The sequence below is a fragment of the Plectropomus leopardus genome, chromosome 15 (assembly GCF_008729295.1).
Source record: "Plectropomus leopardus isolate mb chromosome 15, YSFRI_Pleo_2.0, whole genome shotgun sequence".
Classification (NCBI taxonomy): Eukaryota; Metazoa; Chordata; class Actinopteri; order Perciformes; family Serranidae; genus Plectropomus; species Plectropomus leopardus.
In genome coordinates, this window is record NC_056477.1 from 11,831,371 (window position 1) to 11,845,921 (window position 14,551).

General features: G+C 37.6%; 1 protein-coding gene across 1 annotated transcript in view; it reads left to right on the plus strand.

Annotated features, from left to right (window-relative positions):
• The window catches only part of LOC121954446 (VPS10 domain-containing receptor SorCS1-like), a 56,470-nt gene that overhangs the window by 32,778 nt on the left and 9,141 nt on the right, over positions 1–14,551 (plus strand). The window contains exons 10-23 of the mRNA XM_042501942.1: positions 527–673; positions 2,091–2,193; positions 2,482–2,558; positions 3,135–3,226; positions 3,383–3,490; positions 3,788–3,905; positions 4,054–4,187; positions 5,420–5,533; positions 8,154–8,325; positions 8,624–8,810; positions 10,366–10,499; positions 10,610–10,733; positions 12,706–12,818; positions 13,666–13,800. Of these exons, the coding sequence (XP_042357876.1) occupies positions 527–673; positions 2,091–2,193; positions 2,482–2,558; positions 3,135–3,226; positions 3,383–3,490; positions 3,788–3,905; positions 4,054–4,187; positions 5,420–5,533; positions 8,154–8,325; positions 8,624–8,810; positions 10,366–10,499; positions 10,610–10,733; positions 12,706–12,818; positions 13,666–13,800 (1,758 nt within the window). The remainder of the gene's footprint in view (positions 1–526; positions 674–2,090; positions 2,194–2,481; positions 2,559–3,134; positions 3,227–3,382; positions 3,491–3,787; positions 3,906–4,053; positions 4,188–5,419; positions 5,534–8,153; positions 8,326–8,623; positions 8,811–10,365; positions 10,500–10,609; positions 10,734–12,705; positions 12,819–13,665; positions 13,801–14,551) is intronic.

The window sequence follows — 14,551 nt, forward strand, 5'->3', positions numbered from 1 at the left end:
GGGCAGTGACTGCACACGTATGCATCACTTTAGATTATCCTCATCTGCAGCCAGCAGAAAAAGCATCACATTGTTACAAAAACACACCTAAGATAGCCATCAGCATTAGTTACTCCCACTGCTCACTGACCTCCAAACACATTTTATACCCATAAATATTCAGCTGCAACCACCAGTAGAAGATATTAAATGGTGATTCTTCCCTTGACAAAGATCTGTGCTCTTTAAATGGAAGAGAAATGTGAACTCAAGTGATGGCTGCACGTGAGATTCAGCATCTCCGTGCACATAAACACAAAGAAGAAGAAATATCTCAGGGCTGTGCCATATGTTGTTTTGATTCAGCAGAGTCCTACAGATGGTCCAAAATAGTGCTCCCTGTCAGAAAAACTATCACTTTCAGACATCTCTTCCTCTCCGAACTAGGCCTTCAGCTTTACTTAAGTCTGAATAATTTACGGTTATTTTTTTTTCTCCCTTTTTTGTTATTTTCCCCCCTACCGCTCTCTGTCTCTCATGTTCGCAGGTTGCCGGGATTAAAGGGGTGTTCCTGTCAAATAAAGTTGTTGAGAACCAAGTGAAAACTTATATCACATACAACAAGGGGAGAGACTGGCGTCTTCTTCAGGCTCCAACAACCGATCTCCAGGGAAACAAGGTCTATTGTGAACAAGTAAGTGGGCCACTGACAAGAGATAGATTTGGTTATTTGGATTTCCATTATCTGCTCAAAAAATACTACGCCCAATCATGCTATGCTCTGGTCAAAGAGTGCAAATAAATGTGAATCACATCAGCACGGCTCAGAATATGTCAGTAACTGAAGAGACCTTTCAGAGGACTTAACATACTGTCACTCAATTGTAGTCCACTATATATTACACACTTTAAAGGGCACTGAAGAAGAAGGGCACTCATTCAAAAAAATGAAGCTATTAAGTCAACATTGTTCTATTATTTTTATTATTAGTAGTAATAGTATAAAGGTAGTTATCATATATCTCTGAGCTTAATTCTGATTAGTTGATGACAGTAGCCTACAGTCTGTTTCTATGTACGCAGTTCTGATCATAGACTAGTGAAAGCAATAAATTATGTTTTAAATGCGGAAAATCAATTTAAATCAATATTTTGAGTCAAAATACACTTTTTTGAACATATTATTTAACAGATAATTTTACAAATTAAGTCAGGATGACAGTCGTTTTACTATGACTGATAAGACAAGATAATCTGGCTAGTTAAAATTCTTTTTTTGTTTTTATTCATTTTTAAGGGAAGATTTAGTCAAAAGGCAAAATCTTAACATAATTGTATTGTAACAAGAGAAGACACTACTTAAAGGCATAGTGTCGAAAACTAGACAGAAACAAATAATAATACACAGAAATAAAATAAAAAAATAAAAATAAGGAGTACAAACAAAAGTGGCATTTAGCTAAAATGAAAATTAAAATAGTCTTATATGGATGACACATAAGTCATAAATAAAATTTAGAAAGGCACTTAGTCCATTTTATTTGTCCAAAAAAAGAGGTTGGACAAACATATCACATCATCCAAATTGCTTTTAATCTACTGTTGATACACGCAGGGGTCCGGGAGTTCTAGGTGGTCTCCAGAAAAATGGGGAATAGTTTATTTTCACTATTCTATAATTCACTATAGATGTGAGCCCAGTGTGAGTATAATTCATAAGAATAACTATTCTGATCATAGGTTTCACTTCCTCTAAAGTTATCTCTATAACTGATCTTAATCATATCAAATGGGACCTGCTGGTAATCAGTTTAAGGGTGGAGAACCACTGCATATCATAACACCTTTTTATTTTCTTCTTTAACGTACTTTGCACATTCTGACAAAATGTTTTTCATGTTCCAATTCCTTTCTCAGATATCTCTGTCGTAACAGTTTAACTATTCATTTTTTTCTAAATTAACAATAAAACTATTTATTTCAATAGATAATAGCTTCACAATCATTTCAGTGTGCATCTAATACTGTTTGCGAACCAGGTCTGTATTAAACCTTTCATCTCATGTTTTGACTTCAGCACAAACTAATCTCCTTGTGTTTGTGTTTTGCAGCCTTACTGTTCGTTACATCTACACCTCCATGTGTCAGAAAATCCTTACACCTCGGGAAACATTGTCAGCAAAGATTCAGCTCCGGGAATTATAATAGCGTCAGGTGAGGAGATGATTTGATTTGCACACCAATATTGTTGTTTACTCTTAATGATGGTCCTCCATTGTTTCCCTCAGCACTTCCAGACAAATCTGTTCTTCAGTTCCTGTTCCCAGCACTGTCTTTCTCAGCCGACAACAGTTTTCAAACTGAAATGAGATCAATGTTTGTTGCACATCTGTTCCATGTTACTTTAGTGGAAAGAATAAGAAAACGTCTTTACTGAGTAAATACTGAAAATTCAAAAAAGCACCTATACTGAAATCGTGTTATTCTACTTTTGGTATTCAGGTGTGGTTGGACCTGAGCTGACCAGTAATAATGTTAGTATTTTCATCACATCTGATGCTGGAAACACCTGGAGAGAGGTACAGTATGATAACTGTAAGACCTGCATTTCTGCACCAATACTTTTTGGATACATTACTTTGCTGAACCTCTGAACCACTTCTGTTTCCTCTAAATTTTCCCTCAATATAATACAGAAGCTAAATGAAAAATATATGACTTTAGTCAGGCATTATCTGAATAAAGAATAAGAATCTGACTGAGCTTTCAATGCCAACTTTCAGTTCTCGCTTTTCAGTTCTTGGTGATACAGCAACAATTGCAAAGAAATAAAGAACTGAGGTTTGACACCCAGCCTTGTGAAGCATTGCGCATCTCTGATCTGTAAAACAAACCAAAAGCAGCGTACAGATTTTTTGCCATCGGCTTAAGACAACAAAAAAAATCAACAAAAGAGAGCAATGCTTGCTTGACGCTTTTGTTTATTCACACAACTGAGACTCTTGTGTAAAGAACACTTGTGGTAGCTCCTTGTTTTAGTGTGTAGGTGTAAGTATGCATGTTCCTTATGTTGTCATCAGCGCATACTTTGTGTGGATTTTTCTGTGGTGAGATAAAGTGAAGCTGGCGGTGTGTGTGTATGTGTGTGTGTGCAGGTTTTTCAGGAAGAGTACAGCGTGTTTTTCCTGAATCAAGGAGGATCTCTGGTGGCCATCCGACACACACCTCTGCCAATTAGACACATTTGGTAAGGCTCTCCAAGGATGTACCGCATCTTTTTCGAGACTATAGTCAATCTTCAAAACAAGGAGTGAGACTGCTTTTCTGCTGAGGATTTTCTTACTGAATTCAACTCTATTTGCGGCTGGTCTGTCTGTGATCCAACCATTGTTCTCTCCCTCAGGCTGAGTTTTGATGAGGGCAGAAACTGGGACAAATATAGCTTCACCTCCTCTCCGCTCTATGTTGATGGGGTGCTGGGGGAGCCTGGAGAGGACACCCTCATAATGACGTAAGATATAAAGGAAACCATGAAGATCTTTATGTGTGTCTAGATTGGTAATTATTGCACTGGGTAATTATATATTACCCTGACGAAGACTTGGCAGTGTACATAAATATTCTTGAGTCTATTTAATGTGGTTTTGAAACGGTTTCATAAGCCTAAAATGTAGAGGAGTTTCTCAGCCCACAGAGGAAAATGGATTAAAGTCAGTGAAATAAAATTACACAAAGTGAAGTTTTTTTTTCTCTATATATCTGCCCCATATTCCAATTGTTTCTGACCTTTTATTCATTGTTTGCGCAGAATATTCGGTCATTTCAGTCATCGATCTGAGTGGCAACTTGTCAAAATCGACTTCCGGTCCATTTTCCAACAGCGATGCACATCTGAGGACTACATGGCATGGCAGTTACACAATGAGGTAAGAGGATCTTGCTGCTGCTATTCGCTGATTAAACCCAAGTGAATCTCTTTGATTCAGTCACACAATGAAAGAAAGATGGTACAAGACAAAAAAAGAAAAAGAGTAAGAAATCTCTGAAATGTTTATGATGCATTATTCATCACAGGGTGAAGTGTGCATCATGGGAATGAAGAGAATCTTCCAAAAACTGAAAGCAAACGTTCGATGTGTCAAGGCCAGAAATCAGTATATTTCCCAGATGTCAGACTCCTGCCCGTGCACGGAGGCAGATTTTGAGTGGTGAGTTCCCTGCTCTGCAGCTACACTTTTCACTTCATTAAATCCAATGCACAACACTTTATCACTCTCCAAAGGCAGAGTCTGTGAAGCAAACCTAAGGCACAACAGAGTGTTTGAAGATGATATTTTATGATTTACAACTCGTTATTCTTATTTCTGTTATCCTTTTATCGACTTAGGATGTTGGTTTGTACTATGATTTAAGATGATGCCATTGGTAGTTTTAAATCTTGCGTGATCTTGTGGTCGTTATTGTGGGGCGGGAATCACTAGAGCCCCCCAATATATTATCACAATACTTAGGCCAGGATACAATATTATTGCAATTTTAAATGTTTTGCGATATGCTTAGTATTTTGATAACATATATTGCGATTTATTACCTGTTTTAAACTGCACATTTATGTCCTTAAAGGAAAAACTTGGTCGTCTGTTTTTATCTAATACGTTAAAGTTTTTCTCACCACTCATACTGTAGAACTTCCAATTTTAACTACAGTTTGCATGCAGTAATTAATTTAAATAACATGATTTTATAATGATTTATATTAATGATCACAATCACACAACACCATTCAACTGACTGAAAATATTGAACGAAAGTGTTGAATCTCAGCCCTCAACACTCAAAAATGCGATAGCCGGACATTTCTGCATATATCTACTTATATCAAGTGCACTTGAATAGATTTGCATAACGGATGAAACTTAAGCCTAATTTTAGAGTCTATTATATTATTATATACCCCTGTATTTCTAACAAGTGCCATGTCAGGTCAGAACTTGTGCTACTTCTATATCTCTTCACTCTGCCTCATTTTTCTTTCTGATAAATAACCAGCACCTACTGGTATATTAAACAAGCTTAACACCACTTTATTACCAAAAGGCTTATTAAGGTTTCCAACTGTTTCTCCTGAGACTGTGTTTCCCTGATCATGATGAAAGAAATCTGACAGATCCCTCCGACTTTCTCAAGGTATAATTATAGTTTGTGCAAACACACACAATCCTTTTTCTGCTTCAGAAGCTTGATACATAAAACATCAAATCTCAAATACTCTGCCGTGCTGTGAAAAGTTTACTTGAGCCTAAACCACCTCTATACACAGTAAACATGCACTTATGGTGTGTGATTCTCTTTGAGCTGCGTTATTATATTTTATATATTAAATAAATAATGGCTAATCTCGATAACTCTAATGCATCTTTTTTTGTTCCAAATGAAACAGCGACTACGGGTTTGAAAGGCAGATTGACGGAAGCTGCGCTCCTGCTTTCTGGTTCATCCCTTCAGCAACATCTAGAGACTGCCTCACCGGGGACAGCTTTCTCAACACCACAGGGTACATCTGATTCCTTTGTATTGACAAGAGTGAAGGGAGTAATGTTGTAAAAAATGTCCTTGGTAACATCCATGCATGACTTTCTTGAAAATCACCTGCTACTCTTTGTGGAAACAGTTGTTTTTGTGCTCTTCACTATCCAAGATAGGTTCTTAACCTTCGAGATAGAAGGAAGGAGCAGACTGGAGGAAAATCTGAACACAAATAGGATTTCAAATTGCTGTGAGGGTGACTAGAAATAAAAATAACCAATGAACTACCTGCTACGATAAGCCAGATGCGCCTGAACATCACATGTGGCAGATTAGAGTGTAAAAGTTAGCAAGCAAGTAGATTTAAAATAACTTAAAGTAATGGATAAATAGTTGAAACATCGACATTTTTTCACAACAGCTAAGTGTTTGCTTTTTTGGTTTGTTTTTGGAATATTTTATTTTCAAATTTTTGATGAAACAAGATACAAATTACACACATTAACTCACACAAACATGGCTTCACATCTCCTCCCTGTTTTTCGCCTAAATATAAAAAAATAACGTATTCAAAGAAGTTGGCACTTAAATTTAAAGGAGAAAAATAAGGACAAAAAAAAACTTAAATTCAAAAATTAACACAGCGTAAAATAACAAGAGGCAATGTAAGCAACCCTTTCACATGGGTCGAATAGGAAAGGTGTTGTACTCATTTCTGAGAGTATATGTGATCTTTTCAAATGGCCTTAAATTCCAAAAGAGGATCTAGCTATGAAGAGATGAAAATGAGGCTTCAATACAATTGCTATACACCTCCTATCAATGCATTAAGCTGTTTGTAAAAAACACTTTTTTGACAGTTTCTTAAATGTGCAGTAATAGTTTTAAGATTCCCCAGTAAGCAAATTTGCAGATCCAATGGGAAGGTAAAACATGAAGTTTTGTCACAAAATCACAGTTATGGCAGAACCATCCCTCCTCTATACTACATCTTAAACACGTATTTGATTTGAAGTTAGGTTTGAATTTATGCAATCTGTGTGGTGTGAAATAGAGTTGGTGAAGAAAGTTATAACAGCGCGATTTGTATCTAACATTTATAGTAGCTGACTCACTTTTTTGGCACAACTCTGACCAAAGCTCTGCATCAATTGTTACATCTAATTCAAACTCCCATCTCTCCCTAGATTTATGCAACCGCAGCTTTGAAGATCCATCCATCAACGGAAAATACATTTTTGAAATGAAACCAAGTACATTTCCCTCATGAAGCAGCTTTTCTTTATCACTTAGCACATTTAAAGTGATTGTAGGTCCCAGAGTGGTTTTAAGAAAGATATAATTCGTAAATAATAGTAAAAATCATAGAATCATGCTTCCTCTTTAGTTGGTCAAAAGACATCAGGGATCCAGTTCTCTAGGTCAAAGTCCTGCGAAGACCTGATTTTCAAGACCTGCTCCAGAATACCACACTCTCCTCACCACTCGCACATAAATAGTTAATTGTGTAACCAGACCTAAACGGCTGACATAAGATCCCAGTCTGACCTGAGACCCCAAATCCTGCCTGTTCACTTTCAAAAATACATATTTGCATTCCCTGATGTAACACTGTAAAAGGTGATTGTAGTTATCTTTGATGCAAAAGTTGTTAAATGCTGCATAACCCATTAAAAAGTTTTGGGAAAAAAAGATAAAAAAGAAGGAACCCCAAACCCTATTATAGCCATTGGCTGTTCAATTAGGCAGTATGTTTAATTGGTCATTTTGGAATACTTCTTGCATGTGAAACTTAAGATAATATATATTCAAACAAAGTTAATTCAGGAACTACAATTTTAATGATTATTTTTTGCTTATTCTCATAATATTGAGCAGTACATCTCCACAGTTAACTCGCCTGTTATCAAGGCACCTCATTGATGCGGCTCTAATAATCCAGCTGACGCAGAAGACAGAGGCAACACACAGAGTCAGCAGTCAGAGGATTACAATGTTAGAAGATTGAATTGAATAATATTATTGTCATTTTATTTTAATATATATACCACCCCATACCCGTGATACAGCCCACATGTTCTCTGATTAACCATAACCGAATCCAGAAGAGACAAAATGCCACCCATAATTCACCTTTTTTCACCCACTGGGTACCTATGGGTGCCCGACCAGATGCAGCACTGCTGCAGATCATGAATCCCTTTGTGATGCCATCCTTTCAGAATTTAGCTATCCAGAGTCATGAAAATGAGTTTATTCTTTCTCAAAGGTATTTTGGGGAACAGGCTAGCTTCTAGTCCAAGTCTTTAGCCTCTGTGGACTTCATACCGTATTTTTACCAGTCCTAGAAGTTATGATCAACAGTTTTGTGTGTAAAAAAAAAAACAAACTTGCAGCAAGCAGTGTTCATTTTAATATAATTAGTAGTGTTAAAAAAACATCTGTTACAATTTGACACATTTTAAACAGATGGCTGGTTTAAAAAAAAGTTAATTGAGCTTTTCTGATGGAGCTGCGGGGTATGGGAGATAAAAAGTTTGTTGTAAATTTCTAATGAATGTCTCTCTGTGTGTCCATGTGCTGTGTGTCTGCTTTTAAACTCGTGTGGTGCTCATCTGTGTCTTTCGGCGGTCTTTAATGAATTCCAGATATCGCCGGGCTTTGTCTAACAACTGCACTGAGGGAACACTGTTGAAGTACAGCCCCAGGCGACAAAAGTGTCCCAGTCAGGCCCCCAAGGGCCTCCAGCTCTTCACCAGTGAGGGAACACTGGTAGCAACACTGGAGAGGAATGTCACTTTCTTGGTGTTTCTGGAAGAGGTGCTGACTTCACTTTATCAAAGCAACTACAGTGTGTATTACAGGGTGATACTTGGAGGCTGCATGCTTTTTTTTGTGTTTTATCTGTATATCAAGATGCTGTCAGAGACGCAGCGCAGAGGCTGGAGCACCAGCATCTCAACTAAATATGCAGTGACATGATTTACCACTTGACCTCATTCTTGTAGATACTCTTGTAGATATTATGGAAAATGCACTCTGTTATGTGCCAGCAAGGACACTGTCAAAACAACTGAGGCTACAGTGTGAGTGACAGTGTTTTGTTTTCTTTTTGAAGGGACTCGGCTCCATGACAAGTATAACTGTGGACTTTGGCGACGGGACCGCCATATCATATGTTAACATAAGCTCCATTGATGACGGGGTCAAACATATCTACAGTAAAGTTGGCATCTACCAAGTTTCTGCAACAGCAACCAACACTCTGGGCTTTGACAGGGTTATACTCTACCTTCACGTCTCCTGTGAGTCAAAACAATAACAACAGTAGTTTCAAAGTTTCTGCTCTAACATCAGGAATTGTGTAGTTAATCTTCCAATTATTTTTTTAATGTGTTAAAGTGAGAAAACTGGCCCCCTTTCCTCCAGAATACTTAAAGGGATGGTTCACCCCCAAATCAATAAAGCATGTTTATCCTTTTACCTGTAGAGATATTTATCAGTCTAGATAGTTTTGATGTGAGTTGCAGAGTGTTTGGAGATATTGGCCATAGAGATGTCTGCCTTCTCTCTAATATACTGAAACTAGATGGCACTCAGCTTGTTGTGCTTAAAGGGAACTATTTTCTTTCTACCAAATTACACTCACCAGCCGTATCACTGCCCTACTGTGTACCTACTGCTAGCTCACCTTGCATCACTAATACCACTTTTACCACCCAAATTAGTACATGTATGCAGGTTTTTGAAACACTGAAACCAATTAACGCTTCCTTCTGTGCAGTGATATGGTTGGTGGGTACTTCGGTAAAAAGACAATAGTTCCCTCATGAATCTGCTCACAACAAGTTCTGTGGATTATCTTCTGTAACTGGGTCATGATTTCTGGAAGGAGACATTGCTGTTATATTATATTTGAGGGAAGGGGTGCCCAGTAGCACACCTAGAAGAGTGTATAAGGGCTATGTCTTTGCTGCCGTGGCTGCTGGTTTGATTCCAGCCCTAGGCCCTTTGCTGCATGTCATTCCCTCTCTCCTTCCCTTTCACTCAGAATCTCTCTTATCTTATAAATACAAAAAAACCCAAAAAATAAACTGAAAAAAAATGAGAGAAGGCAGACATCTCTACGGTCAATATCTCCAACACTCAACAACTCACATCAAACCAATCTAGAGAAATAAATAGCTCTGCAGGTCAGAGGAAAAATATTTATTTTTGATTTGGGGCTGAACTGTCACTTTAAAATAACTTCTGCATTATTTAATAATTGAATACTCCTTTACTTCCTTTCATCGCCTGCATACATGATAAGGTGAACTTCATTTTACTTAATACTAGACAGTGACTATAAGCAAAGGTCTTGATACTTTTTCACAGCTAATCATAAGCTGTAAGATCCAACAGCCTTCAGATAGGTCAAAACACTTCAACTTATGAGCCTTTACAAAGCAAAAATAATTCAAACACTCAGGCAAACATGCTCACGACTCCTCTGTAACTTCAAATTGGCTCATTAAAGCGCAACTCCATCCAGAATCTCCATCCAAAGTTTTGAGTGTCACTCACCCCGTGTAGGCGTAAAAGACGGCTTCTCTTTGAGAGAGGAGCAGCTGTGGTCAGTTTGAATTCAGCTCATTATAATGGATTCCAATGGTGGCATTTTCATGGTGGCAAATAAAGCATCAACATACACAAACACTTGTCAAAGCACTCCTGCAGCGCAATCAAGTTCTTCACTGTATGCCTATATTCTCACTGTTCCAGGCAGTTGTTGCTGTGCCAAAATTTGGCATTATTGGCAGTATTTAGTCATATTTCAACAAATGGTGTTAATTAAGTGTTTATTTTTTCTTTCTAAAGGTCAACTTGAACAGGTTCAGCTCTCGGCTCCTTCAGTGGTCGTCAAGAACAAAGCAGTAAACCTCACGACAGCATTACGCCCCAGCAATGTGGGGACAGTCACCTATTACTGGTGGTTTGATAACAAAACGGAGGTAAGCCTCACTTACTCATTCCCCACCATGCAGCCTCTTTACTGGATGACATGATAGATTCACGAGTCACACTACATCTCTGTCTCCCTCTGTCTCTTTGTCTCTTTCAGCCTGTTATCACTCTGGAAGGAGCGATGTCCTTCATTTTCTCCAAGGAGGGAAGTCACACTGTCACTGTTCAGGCTTCAGTTGGCAACAGCGTCCATCAGGACCAAATGACGATGGCTGTTTATGGTAAATTCAAGACACTCAGACAGCCTATAAGTATCGTTATGAGGTGAAAAGACCAAGACCAACTCATCATTGAGCTTTTACAGCCTGTTTTTTGGTAACTTTTATTAAAACGAAAAAAAAAAAGTTTATTTTCATAATTTCTGAAAGTGTCACACAGTATGACCACACAGTATGGCTCAGTCACATACTCCAGAAAAACATTTACTAGAAATTGTATTTTACTAATCACTGATAAAAAAAAGAAAGGAGAACATGGACTCTAGCTCTGAGGTTACAAATGAATACTATTTAAGAGATTCTTAGTTTAATAATACATACTGTTTAATTGCAAAGGTGCATCATAATATATATATTTTTAGAAACATATTTTAGTGTATTGTTTAGCTGTAAAATCAGTTTGTGACCTGGTCACTTTGTTAAAAACAGTCAAGTCAAAACAGCACCACCCACCGTCTGGAACAAACGTTCTCATTTTACAGCTAAGTAGTACTCTGAAATATGTCTCTGAAAATATTTAAGGGGAGAAATAAGTAACGCAGCATCGGAGTCTTTTCATATTTGATCAGCGTTGACTAGTTTGACAGTTTGAGTAAAACAGTTAAAAACAGTCACTTCATGAGCAGTGATACGACTGACAGCTGCTTTAGAGACTCCTCAGCTCTGATTGGTTGCTTTCGTTAAGCTGTGGTGGATTCTTGCAAATACAATCAGAGGCAGTTCAGATTATCTGGCTCATGTACTACAGGATACAGTAACCATTTCAGTAAATGTTTGTGAAAGGTATTTTCATAAAAGTTACATCATGTAGTTTCAAGGTATAACATCTGTATCAAACCATCCGAATAAAATCACATAACATGGACCATAGAATGTACCGAGTCTGACAAAGGGAATTCTTAAGAGGGTAACACCAAAATGTACTGACTACACTCACACACACACACACACACACACACACACACACACACGCACACACACACACACACACACACACAAAACGATTCATCAGTATTCAGATTGTTTATTGTGTTTCAGTTCTAAATGTTTTTAAAATTAAAAATTTGCTTTTCTTTGATATTTCTGAAGTATTGGGATAAATAGTAGCTCTCCAGTCAGTATCTGCCCAAAGTTGGAGATTAATATGTTTTATCATGTGAACTGCAGCTGTCAGGTGTCTTGTCATACCTAATAAATAAAGTCTAAGATTTAGCTAATGATAAAGATGCATGCACAGGGATGAATATCAACAGCATATATATGCAAGAAACTATCTGTGTCCTTCTTGATAACGCCAAGATTTCACCATTAATCTTTTGCAACTATCTGCGGTCTAATATGCACCATCTTAAAAAGAATGAACTAAAGTCGTGAATTATACCAACATTTATGAACCCTGAGACAGAAATATATCCAGTCTTCTTCGTCAATTTCAATTTGGCAACCACCTTGCCATTTAATCCTAGCCCCTATATTTTCTGATGAAAATACCCTCCACAGTGCCCTGTTTTTTTAAAAAAAAGTTGATTATGTAGAGGGAACCCAATCCAGTCCAATCTAAATGTATTTTAAAAAGCACATTTAAAAACAGTTGATTAAAGAGCTTTACAATAAGAAAAAAAAGCAGACTCCAAAAACAACACAGGAGAACACAGATAATAGAAAATAAAATAATTATAATAACAAAAACAACAACAATAATAAAAAACACAGGGAAAGCACAGAGACCATGTAAACAATGCAGGGGAAACACAAATACCAGTTTATAGGACAACTCGTTGTCATTAAAGTTAGTAAGAAGATGCACATTAGCTCCACATTAGCCTTTTGATCTGTGTTTTAGCCTGAAAGGTCCCAATGAGATACAAAATCTCCTCTCCCAGGGAGCCCTGGTCAAGATGGCAGCATATTCGCACAATCAGTTTCACATTAAAAAAAACAATTTCAGAATTAGATTTTTCTGTCTGCATTTCAGATTATTTCCGGTCACATATTTTGGCATTTTCTTCTAATTTGGACGAGCTGAACCCTGAGGTGTCTGAGTGGAGAGAGGACATCGGCCGAGTGGTGAAGAGCTGCGTGGTTCAGGTCAGTTATTCAGTTGCTAGCTCATATTTTTAAAGCAATAAACTCCTCATTCAAATTCTGGTAATTAGCAGCTTTGCTTCAGCCTGGAGAGAAAAACTCAAGTCTCTGTGTAGTGAGCCGAAGACATTTCCATTCTTGGTTATGCTGCATCTGTAATGTATGCGTGTGGTCTCATGTCAAGCGTTTCACTCCACTACTTGCAGTGTCTCTAACCTCACTCGCTGTGTAATTAGTTGTTAACCTCTACATGCTGACATGGCACATCACCTGAAATCATTATTGCCATTACAAGCTTTAAGCAGAACTTCTGATAACACTTTAAGGGCAGTAAAAGCACAGCGGTGACAGTTACCATTTGCTCTCTACAAGAGCTGAATGCCATTGCCTTGAGAGAACGCCAGAACCTCAAGTAAAGAGAGCCTTACTGTGGTTAAGTGCGTCTGGTTTCCCCTCACAGACACTGTGGGGAAGCAGGTTATGTAAAAGACCTGGATACTGAGCTCTATATATATCCTACAGTAGCCCTCAGTATGAAACATTCACTTTGACCTTCTGTCTTGTCAGATATTACCATGGTTTACACCAGGAAACTGACAGCAGACCTCTGGTTACGGCACAAATGCACTAAAAGCTCTGGCCTTTACCAAAGACTGTCAAATTGAACTTGCATGTTTTAGTTGATTTGTGCATTATATCTTGACAGTGACTGGTACTTAGGCAAATGATATATGAAGCGGAGAGCCAGCAGTATTTACTCGTTAATACAGCACCAAAGCATAGAATACCACTCCACACACTGTCAATTAAAAAAACCTTTTTAATGAGGTGTTGTTTGCTCTTATTAAAGGTCACGGGAATCAGCGAGGATCAGCTGCTGGTCACAGTGCTTCCAGGTTTGCCGACAACAGCAGAGATTTTCATCGTGCCTGAGAAGAGGCCGAGAGAGGGAGCCATGGATGAAAAGTGGGTGCACCTGGATCAGGTACTGTCTCATTAAATCATTTTAATGGCCCCTGGCAGATGCTCACTACAATGTGTTTTTTTTTTGTGATAATTAAAATGGCACAAAAGTAAGCTGAGGAGGTCAAAAGGCTGTCTCTAGAGAGGACATGCCTGGAGGATAATGTCTGTATAGTGCCATACGACACTACTGGGTCATCAGTTTGAGTTCTAATGTTGTAATAAAGAGCTATTTTATTATGATTTAACATCACCAGAAGATTACATCTTGTTGGAGTGGGATGACACAATATTTTCCAGTGCCATACTGTTTATAATTGGTTACATCTTATTGGCACATAAACATATGTGTTTTTTTTTTTCCTTTGCCAAGGAGGATTTCTGGTTCGGTTTGTATTAGTTTGCAGGCTTATGGAAAAACTCATTTAACTTGGTTAAATACACAAAGTTACACAAATTATTTTTCACTTCATTAACATTTAGAGACAAGATGTTTGGCCTTCTGGTTTCTAGTGTTCCACATAATGTTTATTGAAAGATCATCTATCTCTTTTGTTTATATATGTTTTGAGAAAGGGGTGGGTAAAATTAGAATTTCTTCTGCTCCTTTTCAGTTATGGAATGTGTATTTTGTTGTGCACTAACATGACCGGAACAAATAAAACTTACATTAAATTAAATATCATAGTCTTAAAAGGATACTTTACCCTCAAAATAACCATTTGTCTACCTATTAATCATGCTGTACCCTTGACTTCATGAAGAAAACTTGG